Genomic DNA, 23417 nt, shown 5'->3' on the forward strand with positions numbered 1-23417 from the left:
AGAGAGTGAATATTGGGTAGGGAGCCAGCACTGTCTACATTAAAGAGTTTAGATTTCCAACCTATACCCCAGTTACCAGCGTACAGCCTCACATTTTTTGCTGATTTGATGCTTAGGGGGTGAGGGGCTGGGGGTTGATTTAATAAAGTTGAAATATCAATTATTCTTTTAATTTACATTTCTTCTATAACTAGTGGCTGAGCATCTTGCTACACATGCTGCTCACAGAAGAACAGAATTCCTATGGACTAGATTAAAAAAGGCAATTTTGCGTGTGCAGAAGACAAGTGGTATAAATTTAGTTACACCTCTATTTTCCAGCAAGCCACAGAATCTCTAATAGTGAACTGAGAACTCATGTTTATAAGGACTCATCTGGCATAGGATATTTTTCAGGAGTGTAGAGACAAATGAAAGTTAAAGACATTTTAAACCACTCATGTCCTAAGAATAAAGTAAGAAGACTACCAATATAGCTTTAGTGTTTATCAAGCCTTTCACAATTAAAAGTACCTTTGATTTTAATGAGAAATTGAGGAGAAAAATTTCCCCAACTCTTAGGTAGAAAGCCTTAAAGTTCAGGGGCGCTTGGGTGGCTCTGTTGGTTAAGTGAGTTCAAGCCCCGCATCGGGCTCTGTGCTGAAAGCTCAGAGCCTGGAGCCTGCTTTGGATTCTGTCTCCCTCTCTTTCTCTGCCCTTCCCTGTCTCTGTCTCTCAAAAATGAATAAACGTTAAAAAAAATTTTTTTTTTAAAGAAAGAAAGTCTTAAGCTTACTGAAAAATTACACATCTTAAATGTGAATTTTTTTATTTTTATTTTTAAAATTTGTAACATTTATTTATTTTTGAGAGAGAGAGCATGAGCAGGGGAGGGGCACAGAGAGGCAGACACAGAATCTGAAGCAGCTCCAGGCTCTGAGCTGTCAGCACAGAGCTCGATGCAGGGCTCAAACCCACAAGCCATGAGACTGTGAGTTGAGCTGAAGTTGGACACTTAACCAACTGAGCCACTCAGGTGCCCAAAATATAAAATTTAGAGGTACTTTGAAAATTACAGCTACCAAATGGTAGTTTAATCATGTCTATGATGGGAGCAGTGACAAAGTAAATTAGATTGCACCTATAATTTTTTCCCACATAAAAGATTACTTCTTTTGTTCAGTAGGATATTATATGTTTATTAAATTGTGATATTTTAATTAAAATTATTTTCATTTCTATTTCTAACAATAAGATTATTTCATCTGTATCTTTTAGCAGAATAAGCAGTTAGAGGCCGAATTAGATTAAAAGTGGTTCAGGTTATCAGTTCTAGCATCTGGGGACAAAGATAAAAAAATGTTTTAGAGGGGTGCCTGGGTGGCTTAGTCTGTTAAGCCTCCGACTTTGGCCCAGGTCATGATCTCACAATTTGTGAGTTCGAGCTCCACGTCAGGCTCTGGGCTGACATATCAAGAGCCTGCAGCCTGCTTTGGATTCTGTGTCTCCCTCTCTCTCTGCCCCTCCCTTACCTGCTCTGTTAGTTTGAGCCCCGCTTTGGGCTCTGTGCTGACAGCTCAGAGCCTGGATCCTGCTTTGGATTCTGTGTCTCCCTCTCTCTCTGCCCCTCCCTTGCTCACACTCTGCCTCTCTCTCTCTCTCTCTCTCTCTCTCAAAAAATAAATAAACATTAAAAAAAAAAAAGAAAAATGCTTTAGAAATTATTGAGACAGGTCAAGTTGACCTGTGTTCATGCCAAGATTATATTTTGCCTATATATGTTACCAAATTCCCATCAAATTTGTAAAAAAAAAGTTTCCCAAATGACGCCAGAATATTGATTTATGTGAGCTATTAGGGTTTCTGAAAAAAAAAAAAAATGGTACTGTGATCAAGTACTAGATAAAATAAAATTAAGCTGATTATTGAGGTTTTCAGAACCTGTAAAATGTCATTAATGTGCATTAAAGATCTACAAAAGAGGATGGATTTCCAAAATATACTTGATCACAATGCTCATTTTTCAAAGAGCATTTTGAAAAGCTTTTGTAGGTTCTGTCCAGTTTCTTAAAATTTGATGACCCCCAAAACTGTGCCAATTCCAGTTTCTGCAATCAGTCTAAGGGCCTGAGTGAACTCCCATCCTATAGCTATATTCTGGTAGAGCTTTGAAACAGTTCACCAGGCAACGTTGGCTCTAGGATTTTGTTTCCTTTTGTCACTGCATATTGGGTCCTGCTGTGGACTGGATACTTATGTCCCCCCAAAATCCATATATTAAAATCATAACCTTCAAAGTGATATTAGGAGGCAGGGTCTTTGGGAAGTGATTATTAGATTATGAGAACTCTGTCCTCATTATGTGATTAGTGCCCTTATAAAAAAGACCCCAGAGAGTTAGCTAGTGCCCTTCTGCCAAGTAAGGACACAAGCAAAAACATCTGTGAACCAGGAAGCAGGTACTCACCAGACACTGAATCTCCTTGTCCCTTAATCTTGGCCTTCCCAGCCTCCAGAACTGTGGGAAATAAATTTCTGTTTCTTATAAGCCTATAGTATTCTGTTATAGTAGCCCAAATGGACTAAAGTTCTGATGACATCTCCAGTTACAAGGTTTGATTGCTAGACACAAGGACTCAAGCTGTGTCATTATGGTTAGTAGAAGCCACTGACTAAACACTTTATGCTGTCCTCATAGTTTGTCATTCATATGATACACTTTTCTACTTTCTGCTCTTTTAAAACAGGTATGCTACTCAGTAAGGGCCCTTGATGACTCTAATTAAGATGAAGTCATGCAAAAGGATACTGAAATCTAAGCCACTTTCTAATTGCAAAAGGCTTATAAACCAAAACATTCTGTGTGATATTTTTATTCTTTATTTCCATATGTACACACAATAGGCACTGTGCTATTTACACAGATTATCTCAATGTTTACACCAATCTTATGATTTTATCCCTTTTAGCAGGTTTCTAACCTGGAGCCCATGAACTTGAAAAGGAAAAAAATTACATCTCTATTTTTACTATCCTCCTTTTACTTAGCATTTCCTTCAGTTATAAATATAGGAAACAAACCATAGTATCATTCATCAATACCTGTGACTTTGTTAGTTAGCATCAGAAGTCCTAGATGTTTTCATATCAAAGTGTAGTTGCAGATGTTTCAGAATATTTACACAGTAGTTCAGAATACAGTAGTTATAAAACCTGCCTTTAGATCATGTCTGACTGCAGATTTCCTGCCTATAGCTTCTGGTGCCAACTAACTATAGGCCTGGAAGCCAACACCAAACATTGTAGTTGTGTGTTCTCACTCTGGTTTCACAAATATCTGCATTACTTTCTGGTATTACCTAGGTATGACTGATCTATAAATGGAAGGACCTGAGCCACAAGACTACTACACAGGTTCTTAGGCAAGCTAAACAACAGCTGTCATTCTGATGTCTTCACATAAAAATTAATTTTAATTTGTCTCTCTCTCTCTCTCTCTCTATATATATATATATATTTCTAAGTTTGTTTGTTTGTTTATTATCTTTGGTAATCTCTACACCCAACATGGGGCTCAAACTCACAATCAAGAGTCACATGTTCTTCTAAGCCAGCCAGGCATCCCTTGCCTCTATTTTAAAAATATTGCCTTGTTTAACATAAAGCACATATATCGCACTTTTTTTAATGTTTACTTACTTTTGAGAGCGAGAGAGACAAAGCGCAAGCAGGGGAGGGGCAGAGAAAGAGGAAGACACAGAATCTGAAGCAGGCTCCATGCTCTGAGCTGTCAGCACAAAGGCCGACGCGGGGCTTGAACTCAAACTGTGAGATCATGACCTGAGCCAAAGTTGAGCACTTAACCAACTGAGCCACCCAGGCGCCCCTACATCACATTTTAAATACTTTGAAGTGCACCTGGGTGGCTCAGGTGGTTAAGCACCCAAGTCTTGACTTCAGCTCAGGTTATGATCTCAGTCATAAGACTGAGCCCCGCACCAGGCTCCACACTGAGCACGGAGCCTGCTTAGGATTCTTTCTCTCTGCCCCTCCCCTGTTTGTGCTCTCTCTCAAAAAAAATAATTTTTTGATAACATTATATCAGTACAATTGTTTCCTTTGTAGCCTTATGTATTTTATTTGTGCATTAAAAACATTATGAGAAGGAGTTCATAAACATCAACACACTGCCAAATAGGAGTCCCTGGCCCCCAAAAGTTTAAAAAACAAACAAACCCTATACTATGAGGAAATGAGTTTTCACCACTGTCCCATCCATCCCAAATATGGGTCCTGAGAGTTTTCCCCTTCAACATTCCTCCCAAGAACTCCTGCTACAGGGGCACCTGGATGGTTCAGTCGGTTAAGCATCCTACTCTTGATTTCAGCTCTGGTCATGATCTCAGTCTTAAGATTGAGGTCAGCCTCAGGTTCACAGTGAGTGTGGAGCCTGCTTAAGATTCTCTCCCTCTCCTTTTGCCCCTCCTCCACTTGTGTTCTCTCTCAAAAGATAGATAGATAGATAGATAGATAGATAGATAAAATAAAGAACTGCTTCAAAGAAGGGGTTATTATCCAAAAGGGGCAGTTTGGATGAGGCTCAGTACAACTTTGGGTGAGACTGGAGAAGTATTCCTTCTGCTAGCAGATCTATAACTGATAACCCATGGGTTCCCCCTTTTGAAAGAGAAAACAACAGCTTACATGGTTCCTCAGCACAAATGGCTGAAATACTTCATGGTCTGCATCACTGGCTTGACTTCCACATAGTAAACGGTCTCTTCTCTGTGGCACTGGGCATCTTGATGTACAATAAATCCTCTTTCCAGATGGCACCCTCCATAATGTCTTTCTCCCTAACCAAAGACCTCTGCTAGTTAGCCCTCCTGACTTAGGGATTGTGGGATGATTACTTTAAAACTCAAATAATATAAAGCTAAAAGTAAAAATCTCCATTTATTATACAATTTACTTGTAACTTTCCAGTCTTTTTGATAGTATCACGTATATTTATACATTATATGCGCAGTATCCTGTAACAAACTTCTCTTAATACCAATTAACATTCATTTACATAAATATATGTTGATCTAGTTCCTCCCTTTCACCAGCAGCACAGTATTTCCTTGTATGCCAGTACCATAATTTAATCAAGTGTCATCAATGAACACTTAACTAGGGGCACCTGGGTGGCTCAACTGGTTGAGTGTCCAACTTTGGCTCAGGTCATGATCTCGCGGTTCATGGGTTCTAGCCCTATGTTGGGCTGACTGCTGTCAGCGCAAATTCCACTTGAGATCCTCTGTCCCTCTCTGCCCCCACCCCCGCTTGCACTCTCTCAAAAATAAATAACACATTTTAAAAAAATGTACACTTAACTAGTGAAAATCCTTATACATACAAGTTTGCCTACTCATTTTTCCCAGCTTGAGATATATTTGACATATAACATTGTCTTTTAAGTGTAAGGTGTAGAGTGTGCTGGACTAATATGCATATATATTGCAAAATGATTACAATAGTGAACACATCCACCACTTACTCCAGTTAACAAAATGTTGTGTGTGTGGTGAGAACTCTTAAGATCTACTCTCTTAGCAACTTTTTTTTTTTTTTTTTTTTTTTTTTAAGTAGGCTTCAAGCTCAGTGCAAAGCCCAGCACAGGGCTTGAACTCATGACCCTGGAGATCAAGACCTGAGCTGAGATCAAGAGCCAGATGGTTAACCAAGTGAGCCACCCAGGCATCCCCAGCAATTTTCAAGTATACAGTATTGTTAACTATAGTCACCATGTTATACATTACATCCCTAGAACTTATTCATCTTATAACAAGATTATACCCTTTGACCACATTTACCCTCATTTATTTTCTTAGGTTAAATTTATAGAAATGGAATTGCCACATTAAAGGATATCCGTGGTTTTTTTTTTTAATTTTTTTTTTATTAACATTTATTTATTTTTGAGAGAGAGAGAGACAGAGCATGAATGGGGGAGGGTCAGAGAGAGAGGGAGACACAGAATCCGAAACAGGCTCCAGGCTCTGAGCTGTCAGCACAGAGCCCGATGCGGGGCTTGAACTCCCAGACCGTGAGATCATGACCTGAGCTGAAGTCGGACGCTTAACCGACTGAGCCACCCAGGCGCCCCAAGGATATCCGTGTTTTAAATTGATGTACTTTTATTATTTTTTTTAATGTTTATTTATTTTTGCAAGAGAGAGAAGCACAAGAAGGGGAGGGGCAGAGAAAGGGAGACACAGAATCTGAAGCAGGCTCCAGGCTCTGAGCTGTCAGCACAGAGCCCGATGCAGGGCTCAAACACAGGAACTGGGAGATCATGACCTGAGCCAAAGTTGGACACTTAACTGAGCCACCCAGGTGCCCCATTGATGTGCTCTTTTAAAGGGCGGATGTGCACTTATGGCAAATATGGTATGCACTATATTTTCCCCTATTTTAACATTTTAATAGTGTTTTCTGCCATGCAAATAGTTTTTAAAATTTTTGTCAACAGTTCTGTCTGCAGTAAAAAAATTAAAACACATTAACATGAAATCTACCTTCTTAAATTTTTGTTTACAGTATTGTTAACTATATGCACATTGTTAATACAGATCTTAGAACTTTTTCATCTTGCATAAAACAAATCCTGTACTCCTTGAACAACTCCTAATTTCTCTTTCCCCAGCCCTGTCAACATGCTACTTTCTGCCTCTATGAATTTGACTACTTTGGGTACCTCATAAAAGCGATAACCTTTTTTTTTTTTTTTTTGGTCATTCTGTGACTGGCTTATTTCACTTAAGCATGTCCTTAAGGTTCATCCATGCTGGCATATGACAGGACTTTCTTCTTTTGGTTAAGGTTGAATGTTATTTCACTGAATGTATATACCATATTTTCTTTATTCATTCATCTGTTAAAGGGCAAGTTGTTTCTACCTCTTGGCTATTGTGAATAACACAAGAGACAGGAGAGTTCAAATCTCTCTTCAAGTTCTTGATTTCAATCTTCTGAATAGTCACAAGCAGGATTGCTGCATCATACAGCAGTTCCAGTTTTAGTTGTTAATGGAAATTCCACAGTATTTTCCATAGGAGTTATATCATTTTACATTCCCACTAACAGGGCACATCCTTGCAAAAAAATTTTTTTGGATAATGCCATCCTAAAAGGTGTGAGGTGATATTACGGTTTCAATTTGCACTGGTGATTACTGATACTGAGCATCTCTTCATATACGTGTTGGCCATTTGTGTATCTTCGTTGGAGAAATATGTTTAAGTCCTTTGTCCATTTTTTAATTGGGTTATTTTTTTGCTATTGAGCTATAAGAGTTCCTTATATATTTTAGGTATTAACCCCTATAGATACATGGTTTGCAAATACTTTTCCCATTCGATAGGCTACCTTTTCACTCTGTTTCCTTTATGTATAGCAGCTTTTAAATTTGATGTTGTGCCATTTGTCTGTTTTTGCTTTTGTTGCTTGTTTTTGGTGTCAAATCCAAGAAAATATTGCTGAGACCAACATTATGAAGCTTTTCCTCTGTTCTACGAGTTTTTTGGTTTCAGGTCCTAAGTATCAGACTATAATCCACTTTGAGTAAATTTTTATGTATGGTGTAAAGTAAGGATTCAATTTCATTTTCTTGCATGTGGATATCCAATTTTCCTAACAGCATTTGAAGAGGTTATTAATTTTTTTACTATTTTCCTTTATAACACTGCACATTTTTTAAAAAGTCCTTCTCTACTACAAGATGATAAAACTAATATCTTCTTTAATACTTTATGGTTTTATCATTTTACATGTAAACCTTTAAGTTCTTCTCTTCCCTCCCTTCCTGAGAGAAAAAGAAATGCAATTCTCCTATATTGTTTTTTGTATAAACTAACTCTCTCCTTGCCTCAGCTAGAAGACTTCTTTTTGACTACAAGTAACAAAATACAGAACCAAAAGTGGATTGAACAATATAAGGAATTTATTATCCCATGTAACAAAAAGTCCAAAGGTAAAGCAGTTCCAGGATTGGTTAATTCAGAAACACAATAAAGGTGCTTCCTATTGATGCATCGTGCTATCCTCAATGTGATGACTTTCATCTTCACGCTTGTCTTCTCTCGGTTATCAGATGGAAGAGGAGATGATAGACACACTAGATGAGCACTGACCCAACCCACTGAATAGACATAGTCCAATGAATGTTGGTGTGACTAAGCCAATTATCCACCCCTCTGCTCTTGGGAAATAGTAATTAGGGAATAAAAATAAGGATGTTAGAACCTTCACCAGTCCTTCCACACATGGGGAAAAAAGGCGAAAGTCAAAACTGTAACAGGAGTTAAGTATAAAATTCCTTCCTAAAATGCCTAATAGTCTTTGGCCCTGGAGTCACTGAATTCACATTTAAACTAATCTATATTACACTTTAATTACATTAATGGAGTTCTCAAGGACTGAATTCTATTAAAAGTAAAATTAAGGACTAAATTCTGTTAAAGTAAAATGAACTTTTTTTGCAATTTAGGTGGTTAGATACAGTATATATATGTATCACACACATAATACACAATGTATATAATAAAATTTTCATAGGCATAAAAATTCTTAATAGAAATAAATTATAATAAAATAAAAAATGTTTAATTTAGTGTACTGTTTGCTTTTCTTAAATAACTAAAATAAATTCATAAAGCAAAACTGAAATGTGCTCATTTTTACAGAAATGATTCTGATACATACTTTTTTAAATTAAAAAAAAGTTCGTAATGTTTTATTTATATTTTTGAGAGAGAGAGAGAGAGCATGTGTGCATGTGCTAGTGGGGGAGGGGCAGAGAGAGAGGGAGACACAGAAGCTGAAGCAGGCTCCAGGCTCTGAGCTGTGAGCACAGAGCCTAACGCAGGGCTTAACCTCATGAACCACGAGATCATGACCTGAGCCAAAGTCAGACACTTAACCAACTGAGCCAACCAAGCACCCCTGATGCATACTTTTCTTAATGCTAATTTATCAAACCCTGAGTTTTGCTTTTCTATCTGTGGTTAAATACATACCAGTCTGCGCAAATATGAATGTTTAAAATAAGGATTCTAAATCTTGGGGTTTAGTTGTTTGAAATCAGGTTTTCATTCTGAACAGTTTTAGTAAAATCTATGTTATGGTAGAATGTGTCTTTATCCGCTTTAACTTGGTCTGTGTTAAATTAATAAAATACAATCTTACTCCTGGTTAAGAGTGCATCTTTCATTACATAAATTAGCAAATAGCTTGTATCAATACAAATGTCCAACTACTTGAAATACTTTATACACGAATAATTTATCTCTTTACACTGTTGAAGCCTTGCCTTGCATTTCAGTATGTTTTAGAGCTTCTGTATCATCACCTGAAATTTACCTAAAAAAAAGAAAAATGAAAAATCATTCCTTGACTTAGGTACAAAGAAAACAAGCTTAAACATCAATTTTCTGTTCTATTAGAAAGTAGTTTCAATGGAGAAACCTGCTATGTCAAACAACTTTCCACACTTTTCACAATACTCAACAAAGCAAATTTCATTTTTATGAGGTGATTATTTGTTCTGTGAATAGATAGGTGTCTGCTTCTCCTCTTTGTGATTCCTACCTTTTGGGTATTTCACTGCTAATTATCATTGTGAATAAAAAGGAAATACAATGGTGCTCAAGTCAATTTTATTGGTTGGTAGCTCTGGTGAAAATATCTTTGGAAAGGAGTTTAGCAGTAAAAGACTAGTTGGCTTTATATAGCTTTATATATAATAGATGTACTCTAGAAAACTTCAGTGTTTATTTTTGAGACAGAGAGAGAGAAAGAGAGAGAGCATGAGCGGGGGAGGGGCAGAGAGACAGGGACAGAGGACCCACGCTGACAGCAGAGAGCCCAATGTGGGGCTTGAACTCATGAATCAGGAGATCATGACCTGAGCCGAAGTCGGACGCTTAACCGACTGAGCCACCCAGGTGCCCCTAGAAAACTTTTTAAAAAAGACATTTTCAATGCTATAGGGCAATTTGCTATCTTAAAAGAATAATGCAGAAATTTTTCCTTTAAAAGTTAAGAATCATCACTTAAGCTGTCTTATAAATTTGGACTACTTTAGCCTACTTTCTTAAATTGTTACCATTATAAATTTTAAAAGCTTTGAATATGAATATAGGGATGCTACATATTACTACATTAAATGTTAAAATTGGTAAAAGTAAAACAAAATGGTTTTAGCATTTTAAATTTCCTCTAAGTTAACTCTAAGTTAACAAAAACAAACAAACAAAAACCACCAGACTTGAAAAATAATCACTAAAAATAATCACATTTTTAAGAAATGTGAATTCAACTTACAGGCAGGCATTGAAGACACTTCAGCCGTTACAATACTTTTTATCCCCAAGTTTGATAAGCCACCTCTGATTAAGCCACAGGTAAATGCCAAATACTGAAAGGAAGAAAAATGTAAAGAATATTAAGGATTTACTAAGAAAGCAATGCTATTGATAAATATGGCATTGAGTCAAGCCTTCCTATTAATAAGTCATTGCTGTTTAAAAAAAGGTAGTGGAAGAATTTTTTAAGTTATTGAAAATTATGATTGTTAAAACAAGTTCCCAGCTTCCTGGCAACTAAACCATGGACACGTGACTTGGGTGCTCCAGTCACAGACTCTGAATCTAGAATGAGTGAAAAAACAACCTGGAAACAGGTTAGAATTAGTTTTAGAGGCAGCAAACGTGGCTTGTGTCTGTTAGTGCAAAGGACTCTAACTAGACCCTGCCTGAGGAGTGACTTGGGCTGTCTTTCTGGCTGCCCTAACCTTCTACAGTTCTTGCCTGCTTTCTGAGCTTTCTCATCAATTCTGTATGTTTCTTTCCCCTATTCAATCAGAGTTGGTGTCTGCTTTCTACAACCAAGAATCTTGATTTGTTCAAGACTTACAGCCAATCTGCCATAACAAAGAATTATCCCATTCAGAATCTCAACAGTACCAATGTGGGAAACTCTGTCATATGGAAACAAAAAAAAAGGGAATGGGGCTGAGCTACAGCACAGAAAGCCAGATAAGAACAGGAACCAAAAAATAAACTGTCCAAGGAATTTTTGATTATGCACATGTTTGTACTGCATGACAGCCAATAACACAATATATCTATGAATAATATAGATAATGTTATAATTACATAAATGGGTACTGATCAGTAATTAAATCTGGAGTCATGAAATTTTGACCTGGAAAGGACTTTAGAGATTGTTAATAATATAGGTACTATTATAACCAACTTTATTAATGTGGGAATTAAGGTCCAAAGGGGGTTATATAACTTATCCAATGTCACAAAACTGTAAATTGCATAGTTTAAAATTTAGGTTTATTTAGTTCCAATTCCATGCTCTTTCCACTATAACTATAATGCTGTTGTTAGATAATTTATATACAGATAAATGTTTACAGATAAATAATAGCTCATACTGCCCCAGATATTTTAATCATCTCAAAAGAACCCTTACATTAAACTTGTCAGCTTTAATATATCTGCTGATCTACTTATTGATTCCTACCTGAGATTGAAAAACAAAAACTAGACAAAACACAGAAACACAGATATACTTAATACAAAAAATGTATTCTTAGAAACACATTAATAACAGGGAAAAGTTTTTGTTTTAAGTTTATTTATTTATTTTGAGAGAGAGAGTGCACATGCAGGTGCGAGCAGGGGAGGGCAGAGAGAGCGGGAGGGAGAGAATCCCAAGCTAGCTCCGCACTGACAGCACGAAGCCCGATGCAGGGCTCAATCTCATGAACTGGGAGATCATAACCTGAGCCAAAATCAAGAGTCAGATGCTTAACCAAACTGAGCCACCCAGGCGCCCCTCAAAAAATTTTTAATTAGCTAAAGGATATTATAAATATAAACTCAGGTGAGTAGTTTTGCACAGTTAATACCAGTTTTATAAGTTTGACTATCTTTTCTGATACACCTATGCTAAATTCAAGAATCTAACATTAATCTACATTTCAATGGCATTTTGTTATAGTGTTTCATTAGTCATCATAAGCCTACTCAGCTATTGGTTAATACAGATTATTTTAGTATGATGAACACCTGTCTCCTATATCACAGAAAAGCACTTAAACAAGAAAAACAACAACTTTAAAACTTATTTTAAATTCAAAACTCTGTTGTGGTTGACATCATACTCTTCCCTATGAAAATCCCAATCTTCTATTCCAATAAATACCTTAGATGCATGTTCTAAATACTGTTTTCCTGCAGACATCTGAGTAAGCAGACGAAATTTGTTGTCCTGAAGTACATAGATGCCCTGTTTCAAAAACAGAAAAAACATCCAGAGTCAATGTATGCTGTAGTCCTTAAAAATTTTCTCCTCACAACAATTAAGAGTTTTTAAGTTATTAAAACTCTCCTTTCCATTGGTCAAATTTCTTTAAATGAAAGAGTTTTGCAGTGTGTAGGCTGAAGAATTGTTGAGAACTTTATAAAGCTAATATTTATTGAAAGATTTAAGATACTATAGATACAAAGATACAAAAGATAGATCCTACCCTTAAAGAACTCAAAGGAATCAGAAATACATGTCCAGGTGGAATTAACAGTTATATATTATTAGCTCATATCTAGAAAGCCAATAACCAAATTCACTTCCTCTCATTAGCATTTCAATACTTACAAGGTAACAGTAATATTGTTATATAAAAAAATGAAAAGTACTGGTAACTACTAGATACATTATTTTCATTTTCTAATATTTAATCAAAATGCCAAATCCACTCTAAAATATTTCCTTGAGTTTTATAAATCTATTTAAATGCATAATTTTCCACGCAATCTATTAAATTTTATCTGTTATATTTTTTTTCTTAAAATTTTTTTTAATGTTTACTTATTTTTGAGAGAGACAGAGTGTGAGTCAGGGAGGGACATAGAGAGAGAGAGAGAGAGAGAGAGTGAGAGAGAAGGAGGGAGGAAGAGGGACAGGGAGAGAGACACACAGAATCCGAAGCAGACTCCAGGCTCTGAGATGTCAGCACAGAGCCTGATGTGGGGCTCGAACTCACAAACTGTGAGATCATGACCCAAACTAAAGTCGGAGCTTAACCGACTGAGCCACCCAGGTGCCCCAATCTATTAAATTTTATTTAACAAATTATTTTAATAGAAAAATGACCAACAATGCAACAAATAATGCAAGAGTTACTTAAATATGCTCTATAAATTAGACATCAGAAATTACTCTAAAGACAAACATGATTTATTTGTGGTTCTACATATAATCACCATTAAGTAATGATAACTAAGGAACCAAATCCTAAAACCTTTATCATTCTGACATTCTGCTACTTTTTAAAACTTAAGATAACGTTTTTATTTGGGGGAAAGAAACAGCTATCATTACTGATAACTATCTATTTGTTCTTATACACTGTATCCTATTAGAGAAAAAAATGATGTATTAATAACATGTAAGAGAAACATTTCAAAGTTGACTAGAAATTATTTTAAGTTTTATATAATAACTAAAATAGGACATTTATATTAAGTCAAAGGACTTTAAAAAATAGGCCTTAATTTGCCTAAATACCTGATGATTTGTCCTTAGATTGTCGATTTGTTTCTTGAATACTGTAGTCCAAAAATCTTTACAAATGAACTTCATGATATCTAATTCATCCTTGAACCTGGCAGTATCTTTTGTAAACCTAAAAAGATCAACTAAAAGTAATCAGTATTTTTCCTCCAAAGAAAGCAGGAGGGTCACATTATTCACTAATTTTGAAATGCCAGAACAGCACTGAACATTTATTGATGGTCACAAAGTGATAAGCACCAAGCAAAGGAGATCTCATCTCAATTTACATTCTGTTATGCAATTACAGTATGAAAATTAGTCTAATAGCAAGCTGCAATTTTAAGTAAAATTAATTCTAGCACATTAAAAAAAAAAAAAAAAAAGCTGGGCATAATCACGGTATTGTTATATAAAATATAACCAGAGTTCAGCTATTCAAATAATGAGAAAGGAATAAGACCTTAAGACTGGATCTATAAATTGAAAAATTAGTACATACATTAACATAGACTCTAAAGAATTTCCATCCCTTGCATTTAAACAAAAATCCATTTAGGTTAAAGAACCTACTAGACCTTAAGTAGAAATGGCAGCAAGATTTTATTATTTATTTTAATAAGCTTTTAAAAAATGCTTATTTATTTTTGAGAGCGCAAGCAAGGAAGGGGCAGAGAGAGAGGGAGACAGAGAATCCCAAGCAGGCTCCAAGATATCAGCCCCGCACCCAACGCTGTCAGCCTAGCACCAACATGGGGCTTGAACCCACAAACTGTGAGATCATGACCTGAGCCAAAATCAAGAGTCGGACACTCAACCGAGCCACCCAGGCACCCCAAAAATGCAACAAGATTTTAGATAGTACACTAAAGTTTTTAGGAAAAAAGTCTAAAATACAAATATATATTTTCTTCTGATATTAAAAGTTTTAACCGAGTTAAAATGGCATCAGAACTAAAGAGAAATTTCAATCTGTGAGTTAAAGAACACAGGATAAATAAAATTTAGAAATTAAAATTAAAGTACTTCAAATTTTATGCAATCTTTTGAAATGGATCATCTTTGTTTATAACCTACCTGGAAGAAAATTTTCAAATCCATACTGCTCACCTTTCTATCAATCCTTGTCCCACTCGAAACCCCATGTTTTCCAGCTTAGTAATACAGCGTCCATTTTCCTATTTTAAAAAATAATTGTTTTGAATATTTTTAGAATACCAAAATATCAGTATTCAAAAATTGTTTTAAGATGTTGACTAAAAATATAAAAGTACTTATACTTTTTTTACTAAAATATTCTAAGAAAAAGTGAATTATAAGTTATATTTCAATTATCTTAGTACTAATCATTTCATAAGGCAATAAGGTAAACAGGGAACTGTTACTACTTCTCAGAAACGCCAAAGCCTCTGCCTAATTACTCCCTCTACACATTTTTTTTCCTTTTTCAACTATTCTTCTCTCCTCAGTTATAGAAATGAAGTCAAAGTATCACCTTTCCACCAGTCACTCCCTTTGGGCAGTCATTAAATTCTATTGTTCCTGGCTTCAAAATGTCTCTTAGAGTCATCCAAGCTTTCCAGTCCTCAATGTGTCTTAGTTGATGATCCCACCATCCTATGTCAGAAATCATGCAATTGCTTTGTTTATTCTTTGACAATCTCATCCAGTCTTCAGACTGTAAATACTACCGCTATGCTGAAGACTCTCAAAATCCTCTGGATCATCTACAAAGTTCTCTACAATCCAGATTTCTCTACCCCTCAGGTCTCAACTTTCTACTTTTCTTCACTCACATGGGCTCTAGCTACAGTGTTCTTACTGTCCTTGAATATGCCAGGCATGCTCCCACCTCAGGGTTCCTGCATGGGCAACTCTTCTTCCAGATATCCACATGACCAATTCCCTTGCTTCAAGTCTTCACTCACATGTCACCATCTCATGAGGTCCATCCCCAGCCCCCCGCCCCGCCCCACTTTTTCAGGTGTACAATATAATCATTCAACAATTCTAATAGATTACTCAGTGCTCACCACAATAAATATATTCTTAATCATCCTTATCTATTTCACCCATCCTCCCACCCACCCACATCAGTGAGGCTCTTTTTTACTATCTTCTTTAAAACTAAATTATTCCCCTTTGGAAATTCTCTATTCTGATGATTCTCAAAGCATGCCCCAAGACCAGCAACATTAGCATCAAAAGCTGCAAATTCTGAAACCCAGTGTAATCTGTGTTTTAAAAAGCCCTCTAAAAGTAGGGTGCCTGGCTGGTTCAGTGGGTAGAGCATATGACTCTTGATCTCAGGGTTGTGAGTTCCAGCCCCACGTAGGTGATAACTGATGCCCTATCCCATTTCTCTGCTTAATTTGTCTCCAAAGAACTTCTTTCATCATTTAACATACTATATACTTTACTAATTTCACATTGTCCATGTCCCTCTATCCCCACCCTCTGCTAGAATACAGCTCCAAGATGGCATGGATATTTATATAATGGAGCCTGTTTCCACTTCTTAGTGGAAGTGGAAACTTCCATAGGCCTCATTATTTGCTCAACTTTTTTTTAAGGAACCATGTATTCTACTAATGAGGTTGTGACAACTAAATCTGTACTTTTATAGTACAGACCTCACGGGACAGAGCCATCTAGAAATCCCACAGTTTCCTCAAATAAGGCATATTCAAAATGATATTATTTTAATGTCCTCATCCTGTGCTGCCTCTAAAATTCCTTAACTTCATTAAAAGAACCACTATTCATCTAGTTACCCCAACCAGAAAACTGCCATTTACTTTACCTCTTTATTCCCAACCTTCCACACGCACTGCAGTCCTACGAAGCCTATTATCTACATGCTTTCAAAATCCATCTCTCTCTATCCTTACTACTTAAGTTAGCCCTTCTCTTTTCCCTACTGGTTTCCAGTTAATGCCTTCCAAATTACCTCTTTGTCTCTAGTTTTTTCTTCCTTTGATTTACCTCCTATATTTCTGATATAGACTTTCTAAAAAACAAATCAGGTTATTTCTCTACTGAACCTTTTAACACCCTCTCCTCTTTCTTCAAAATAAAGTTCAACTCCTTAGCATGGCATTATGTGTCTTTCCTTAAATGATCCTGGTTAACCAGATTTACTAACAGCCATATATCCACAAACATCTCTCCTTCTTCCACTCTGAAATTTCTGCAGCAACTCCAGAGTTCCATGCGCATCCACTCCTTCGCACATGCTGTTCCACAGACTATACATCCTTTAAATTCAGTTCAAGTATCACATTCTCCCAAAAGCCTTCCTTGACACTCCTTTGGGTCCTATGCTGCCATAATGCTCTGCACACAAATATACTATCACAGTCATTCGTTTTTCTGTTATTCTCCAACTCATTTCAAAACATGTTCAGGTGAGAACAAACAAGCATGCTCAGGTAGAATAAGTAACCCATAAGTTTTGTGGAACAATACTTTTTTGTAGAATCACCCAAGAGTATGTTGATTAGCAGGAACTATGTTTATGTAGACATTCTCAAATTCTATGATCACATAAGCTTTTGAATTATGCCCTAGTAAATACCTCCTAATTTTGCTACTTGTTCATTCACTTTGGCATCTGTGAACGCTCACTAGTGGGTACCAAATTTTTAAAGAAAATTAAACTTGAGAATATTTTATTCTCTATTAACCTTTTAAAAAATCTATTCTCCATAAATTGGTAAATGTCCAATTATGCCATTTTTAACAATTAAATTCCTCTCCAAGCATAGTTTGAAAATCATTGATTTGAAGGGTAAAAACTACTGGTTCTTTCCTTTATTTCACTTCAAAGTTTATTTATTTTATTTATTTAAGCAATCTCTACACCTAATGTGGGGCTCAAACCCAGAACCCGGAGATCAAAAGCCACGTGCTCCACCAACTGAGCCAGTCAGGCACCCCCCTTTATTTCACTTCAGAATTTAATGACTTCATCTCTGAAAAGGTATATAAAAACTACAGCTTAATGTCAGGATTACATGTCTTTTTTTTACATTTATTATGAAAAATTTGAAATACACTCAAAGTAGAGACACTAACACAATGAACCGTCATACACCTAGATTCCAACATGGATTCTAGTCTTCACAGCCACCTAATTTTTTTTTTTTTTTTTTTTTTTTTAACCAGGCTCCAAGCCCAAGTTTGAACTCAGGACCGTGAGATCAGGAATCACATACTGTATGGACTGAGCTAGCCAGGCACCTATGCTACGTAACTTTTAAAAATCCTTTTGGCTTATATGTACTTTCAATTCCTTACTATAAACAAAGTGCAATAAGCAAAGAAAGGTATTATTAGTTTATTCATTTATTTTTAAAGTAGTTTGTGTATTTGCTTATTTATTCATTTATTTATTTTTTTTTTAATTTTTTTTTCAACATTTATTTATTTTTGGGACAGAGAGAGACAGAGCATGAACGGGGGAGGGGCAGAGAGAGAGGGAGACACAGAATCGGAAACAGGCTCCAGGCTCTGAGCCATCAGCCCAGAGCCTGACGCGGGGCTCGAACTCACGGACCACGAGATCGTGACCTGGCTGAAGTCGGACGCTTAACCGACTGTGCCACCCAGGCGCCCCTATTCATTTATTTTTAAAGTAGTTTGTTTATTTGCTTATTTATTTATTTATTTATTAATTATGTATTTAGCTTCATGCTCAGCACAGATCCACAGGGCTTGAACTCATGACCCAAGATTTTGTTTTAATGTTATTTTACTTATTTACTTATTTATTTATATACTTATTTTATTTCATTTTTTGAGAGAGAGAATGCATGAGCAGAGGAGAGGAGCAGAGGGAGACAGAGAAAATCCCAAGCCGACTCCACGCTGAGCTTTCACTCCTATACTTAACTGAGTCCTTGAGATTCTACCTCCTATTTTACAAACCATTCTCTCTTCTTCTGTCTTAATTCAGATCTTCATCATCTCCTGCCTGGACCCCTGAATTAACAACTCTTCTCACTACAAAGATCCTCTCTCTCTAACCTAAACATGGGATTATCTTCCTAAAATGCAAATGGACCATGTCTTTCCCCTCTTTAAAAATTCTCCACGGAGAAGGTCAAATTCTTTAATCATACAGGACTCCTTCCAGCTTCAGCTTTTAACACTTCTCACTCTCCAATCATTCAATTTAGTCACAGTGAAATATTTAAGCATAAATACACCACACTCTTTCATACATCTGTGCCTTTACTTTTGCCCACTTTCCACCCATCTTTATCAGCAGCATTATACAAAGAGCTTCTGACTTGAGCATGACTTAGGAATATCTCATTTTTAATAATCATTACAACTCCATGATTCTATTCCTAATTACTACCCAATACATTAATTATTCATTGAACCCCTATTCCCCAGTAACTATGATCTTATCTAGCACAGTGTCAGGCTCACAATACACCTGATAAATATTTTCTGAATGAATCAGTGAATGAATGAGGATTCCCACATATTAGAGGTAACCTCCAGGAAAATGGAGTCACTGTTTCGTTCATTACTATACTCCCAACACACAAAACCACCTCTGACACATAAGGGCACTAGATAACATTTTTTAAAATTAAATTTGTTTCCTAATTATAGTAACGCCTGCAAACTTTCCTTTAATCTTAAATCTCATTAGCCTTCTGTCTTCGAGAAGCGTGAATACTGAGGGTTACGGAGAGGGGATAGGGGTTGATTCTCAAGTATGACCAGTGGTAGTGTTGGAAGTGACAGAATTAAGCAGGGGTGCCAAAATCAGCGTTGCAATGAACCCTGCCATAAATCATGGTAGCAACAAGGCTAAAAGTAAGAAATATTGTGACCTGCAGGAATCAGATATGGGCCTGGACCCAAAAAAAGTGTCAAACAGAAAATGCGAAAGAGAAGAGGATTAAAGACTGAAGACAGCTCACAGGTTCTAGTCTTAGGATACTTGGAGGTGGACCAGTTTGTCTACACTTCGGGAGGTTTTGCGTGGCGATAGAACAGGGATTGAAGGAAAGAACTGAGAAGAAACAAAAAGTGTCACCGCGAAAGGACCTCAAGGGCCTGTGGGAGAACTCACCACCTCCCCCTGCTCCGCGGACTTGTACAGTCCAGAAACCATCTCGTTATGTAGAAGCAAAAACAACGCCTCGTCCGCCATTTCCTGCTTATTCTTCCAAGCGCAGAGTTTAGGCTCCCGTTTCGGCCGGGCTCAAGGGTTCCGGCTAGCGCCTGAGCGATTTGCACTGTGGCGCCGCAGCTCCTTCAGTCCACAGCCGGTCCCTGGTTGCTAGGAGACCAGGAATTCGCTCCGTTTCCCCAAGGCTGCTACAAGAGTGAGGCCGGTACCGGGGCGAGCCCACCCCAGGGCCAACAAGCCCTCAGGCCCAACGACGGAATCTGACAGCAGCCGGAACCAAACGGAGTCAGCGGAGACCCTATCCGGCCCCTGGACGGGGGGCGAAAACCAACTTCCGGTCGCCTCTACCCCGGCATTCCGCCAGCTCTATGATCACAGAGTTCCTTTTCCGTGCTGAACTCCTCGCGTCCCCATAGGGTAAAGGTTCCTCCTCCAGACGATATCGGAGGCGGGGGGAGAGAGGGAGCTGCATAAAAGAAAACAAAAGGAGCTCCCGCTGCCGTCCGTGTGTTACCTAGCTATGTGTTAGAACTGACAATTAGCTTCATCAAAAGCTTTTATTTTTGCCACATGTTCAATAGGGAGAAAAGTTGTAAAAAAAAAAAAAAAAAGAATAAATCATTTTTCAGGCTATAAAGTTTAGATATATTGAGAAATTAGCCCAATCCATTGTGGATTAAGCCTGGGTATGCAAAAAGATTTAGAGTCATTATGGCCACAAGGAAGTTTACTGGGAGTGGGGTATAAGGGTCAAACGGGATGAAGTAAGCAAAGAACAGGACGTACTTGAAACAAAATACAGGGGCACCTGGGTGGCTCAGTTGGCTAGTGGGACTTCAGCTCAGGTCATGATCTTGTGGTTCCAGACTCTGTACCGGACAGCTCAGAGCCAGGAGCCTGCTTCTGATCCTGTGTCTCTCTCCTGTCCCTCCTCAGCTTATGCTCTCTGTCTCTCTCTCAAAAGAAATACAAATTAAAAAAAGAAGAGAAGGAGGAAGAAGAAAAAAAAAGCAACTTCACTGTGAGAAGTAGTTCATAAGAATCTATGGCAGATGTGGGATTTAACTACTACACAGATGCAAATACATAGCTAGATCATGTGCACCTCTTAAATTTTGGCAAATTCTGGCTTAAAAGTGTTGCTTAGCCTGTGACTGTTTTCTTTACTTAGTAATTCACAAGGAAGATTTTTTCCCCCAATTAATGTTTCCCCCAAATTAACATACTGAGTTTTCTCAAGTTGTTAACAATAACCTCTCAATTCTCCATATTCTTCCACAGATATTTAAGATCATGTTCCATAATTAGAATTATGGCAGCTTTTTTCTTTCTTTCTTTCTTTTTTTTTTTAAGTAGTCTTTCTGCCCAGTCCAAAGCCCAGCACAGGGCTTGAACTCAGGACCCTGAGATCAAGACCTGAGCTGAGATCAAGTCAGAAGCCTAACTGACTGAGCGACCCAGGTGCCCCTGGATCAGTTTTTAGAGGATCACATAAAAATTCCACCTAAGCCTTTGAAAACACTGTTAGAAAGAAAACCACAGGCCCAAAATGGAGTCATTTATGTTAGGCCCCTCACCAAACTGGAGCTTACCTCCACCAGAAATGTAGTCTTAACTGGTCAGTTACGAATATTTCTGGCCGGCACCAATAAGGTAATCTGTCACAGAGGCCCTCTCTAACCCCCAAAGATAGATGTAGTAAGCCACTTTATAAGCCCTTTTGTCCCCAAAGGAAGGTGACCTCACCTCAAATAATCCTTTTTTTGTTTATGACTTCCTTGTCCTGCCTCTAAAAATCTTTCTCTTTTTGTAGCCTTTTGGAGCTCCCCCTCTGCTTGCCAGATGGGATGCTGCCCAATTCATGAATCAATTAATAAAGCTAATTAGATCTTTAAAATTTATTGTTTAGTTTTTGTTATTTAACAATAGTAGTGAATTTCGAAGATTGTTTTGCAACCATAATCTTACTTTTTCCAGCACTAGTATTTCCATATATGAAATCAGGTCCCTTATGTCCTGACTGCATTCTCCCTTCATCACCACCAATTGTTGAATTGTCTAGAATCCTAGTAATAGGTCCTATGGAAGTAGGAACAGATCCTATGTTTTTGGTTGCCTCTAAAAGCATTTTCTCATGGGGGCACCTGGGTGGCTCAGTCAGTTGAGCATCCGACTTCAGCTCAAGTCACAATCTCTCAGGGCTCTTGAGTTTGAGCCCCACATTGGACTCTCTACTGTCAGTATAGAGCTTGTTCCAGATACTCTCCCCCCTCCACTCTGTCCCTTCCCCGCTTGCACTCTCCCAAAAAATATTTAAAAAATAAAATAAAAGCATTTTCCCATGTAAACATTGTTACATTTGGTGGTTAGGATCTACTATTACCACAATCTTATGCTTCATGTTCAATCTATTACACAGCCTTGTAGTAAGGATCATTGGAGACTAAGTATGTTTACAGCCATAATTAATTTCTTATTTATCAACCCTTATCCCATTTACCCAGTTTTACTTTTTTTTTTTCCTATAGCACTTGTCCATTTCTAACATGTTTTGTAATTTACTTATGTTTATTGTCTGTCTCCAAGCTCCTTGAAGACAAAGATCTTTTTGCACACTATGAAAGTACCTAGAAAAGTGCCTGGCACATAGTAAGTGCTCAGCAAATACTTATTAAATGAGTGAATGAGTTACATGAATGATTTTTGCTCCTTGAAGAGCCTACAAACTCCACAGAAGCAGGAACCACAGCGATCTTGTTCTAGGTTTTATCTTCAGAGCCTGGATTACTGGTGATGCTCAATAGGAGCTTTTAAAGAGACGAATTAAAATGGTAACTAGAGTTAAATAGTGTTGTCTAATGCTTGGTGCAAGGTTGATGCCCGGCTAATAGACGATGAGAACCAAGGTAATTTATAACACTGTTTCTTGGGGAAATGTTTTCTGAGCTGTAATTTGTAAATGTATTTCTGGAACAAAACAGTTCTCATGTTGGCTCTGTACACGGAGCAGAACCACGAGCTAGAGGACACTGTCGTACACACACAACTAACAATAGGGCCACTACTCCAGACCCCATCTTAAACCAGTTGTATAGGCCGGGTGTAGAAGATACCTGCAGTCTTTTCGTCCGTATTTTCATCTAGTATACCCTTGCAGAGGGTCTGATCAGACACTGATTCTCAGCTGGCGTGACCTAGACATACAGTTATCTACTGATTCAATTTCCTTATCAGTAATAACAGGCAGCTTATTCAAGCTTTTGGTTTGTGAGGGACAAGTTATGTAAAACGTTTCATTTAGTATCGAACAAAATAATTGTTAGCTATTACGATTAATGATTTTTCATGTTCATTTTTTGCTTCCCTCATTTTGGTTTAATCCAATGAAGGGAGGACTGCGCCACCCCTCCAACTCCTCTCTGGGCATGCGCACCAACAGAATGGCCGCACCCTTTCCTAATCTGATCATTTACTGGGGAGAGGGTTAAATAGACTCGCCTCCATCTCACTGATGTGATTAGGTGGTTAAAACGATACAGAGCACGTCATATCACAGGTTAAAAGGGCTGGAAAACTCTGCGCGCCGCGCCACAAGAGCAGGTCCGTGAGCCGGCGTCTTCGAGGACCCAGGAACTCTCAAACGCGCCCCTGCTCTGCGCTAGAAGTGGGGCCC

At 37.6% G+C, this 23417-nt stretch overlaps 1 protein-coding gene across 2 annotated transcripts; it reads right to left on the reverse strand.

Annotated features, from left to right (window-relative positions):
- Positions 1–9216: 9216 nt before the first annotated feature.
- TRAPPC6B (trafficking protein particle complex subunit 6B) lies at positions 9217–23386 on the reverse strand. 2 transcript variants are annotated; one of them, XM_019832952.3, is made up of 6 exons: positions 23243–23386; positions 14701–14768; positions 13606–13723; positions 12244–12327; positions 10348–10441; positions 9217–9384 (listed from the first exon to the last, which is right to left on the reverse strand). In XM_019832952.3, exons 1-6 carry the CDS (start codon positions 23246–23248, stop codon positions 9353–9355), a joined length of 402 nt encoding a protein of 133 aa, XP_019688511.1. In that variant the 5' UTR covers positions 23249–23386; the 3' UTR covers positions 9217–9352. The 2 variants fall into 2 exon arrangements, with proteins under 2 accessions (XP_019688511.1, XP_003987645.2); XM_003987596.6 differs by lacking the exon at positions 23243–23386 and adding an exon at positions 19685–20157.
- Between the last annotated feature and the right edge of the window lie 31 nt (positions 23387–23417).

Source organism: Felis catus, chromosome B3, assembly GCF_018350175.1.
Source record: "Felis catus isolate Fca126 chromosome B3, F.catus_Fca126_mat1.0, whole genome shotgun sequence".
Taxonomy (NCBI): domain Eukaryota; kingdom Metazoa; phylum Chordata; class Mammalia; order Carnivora; family Felidae; genus Felis; species Felis catus.

Coding starts and splice junctions, on each gene's coding strand:
- TRAPPC6B (XM_003987596.6), bottom strand. CDS start 19,765: ATGGCGGACGAGGCGTTGTTTTTGCTTCTACATAACGAGATGGTTTCT. Junction 12,328..13,605: donor ATCTAAGGACAAATCATCAG/GTATTTAGGCAA, acceptor TTTTTGAAACAG/GGCATCTATGTACTTCAGGA. Junction 9,385..10,347: donor AGTGTCTTCAATGCCTGCCT/GTAAGTTGAATT, acceptor TCTTTTTTTTAG/GTAAATTTCAGGTGATGATA.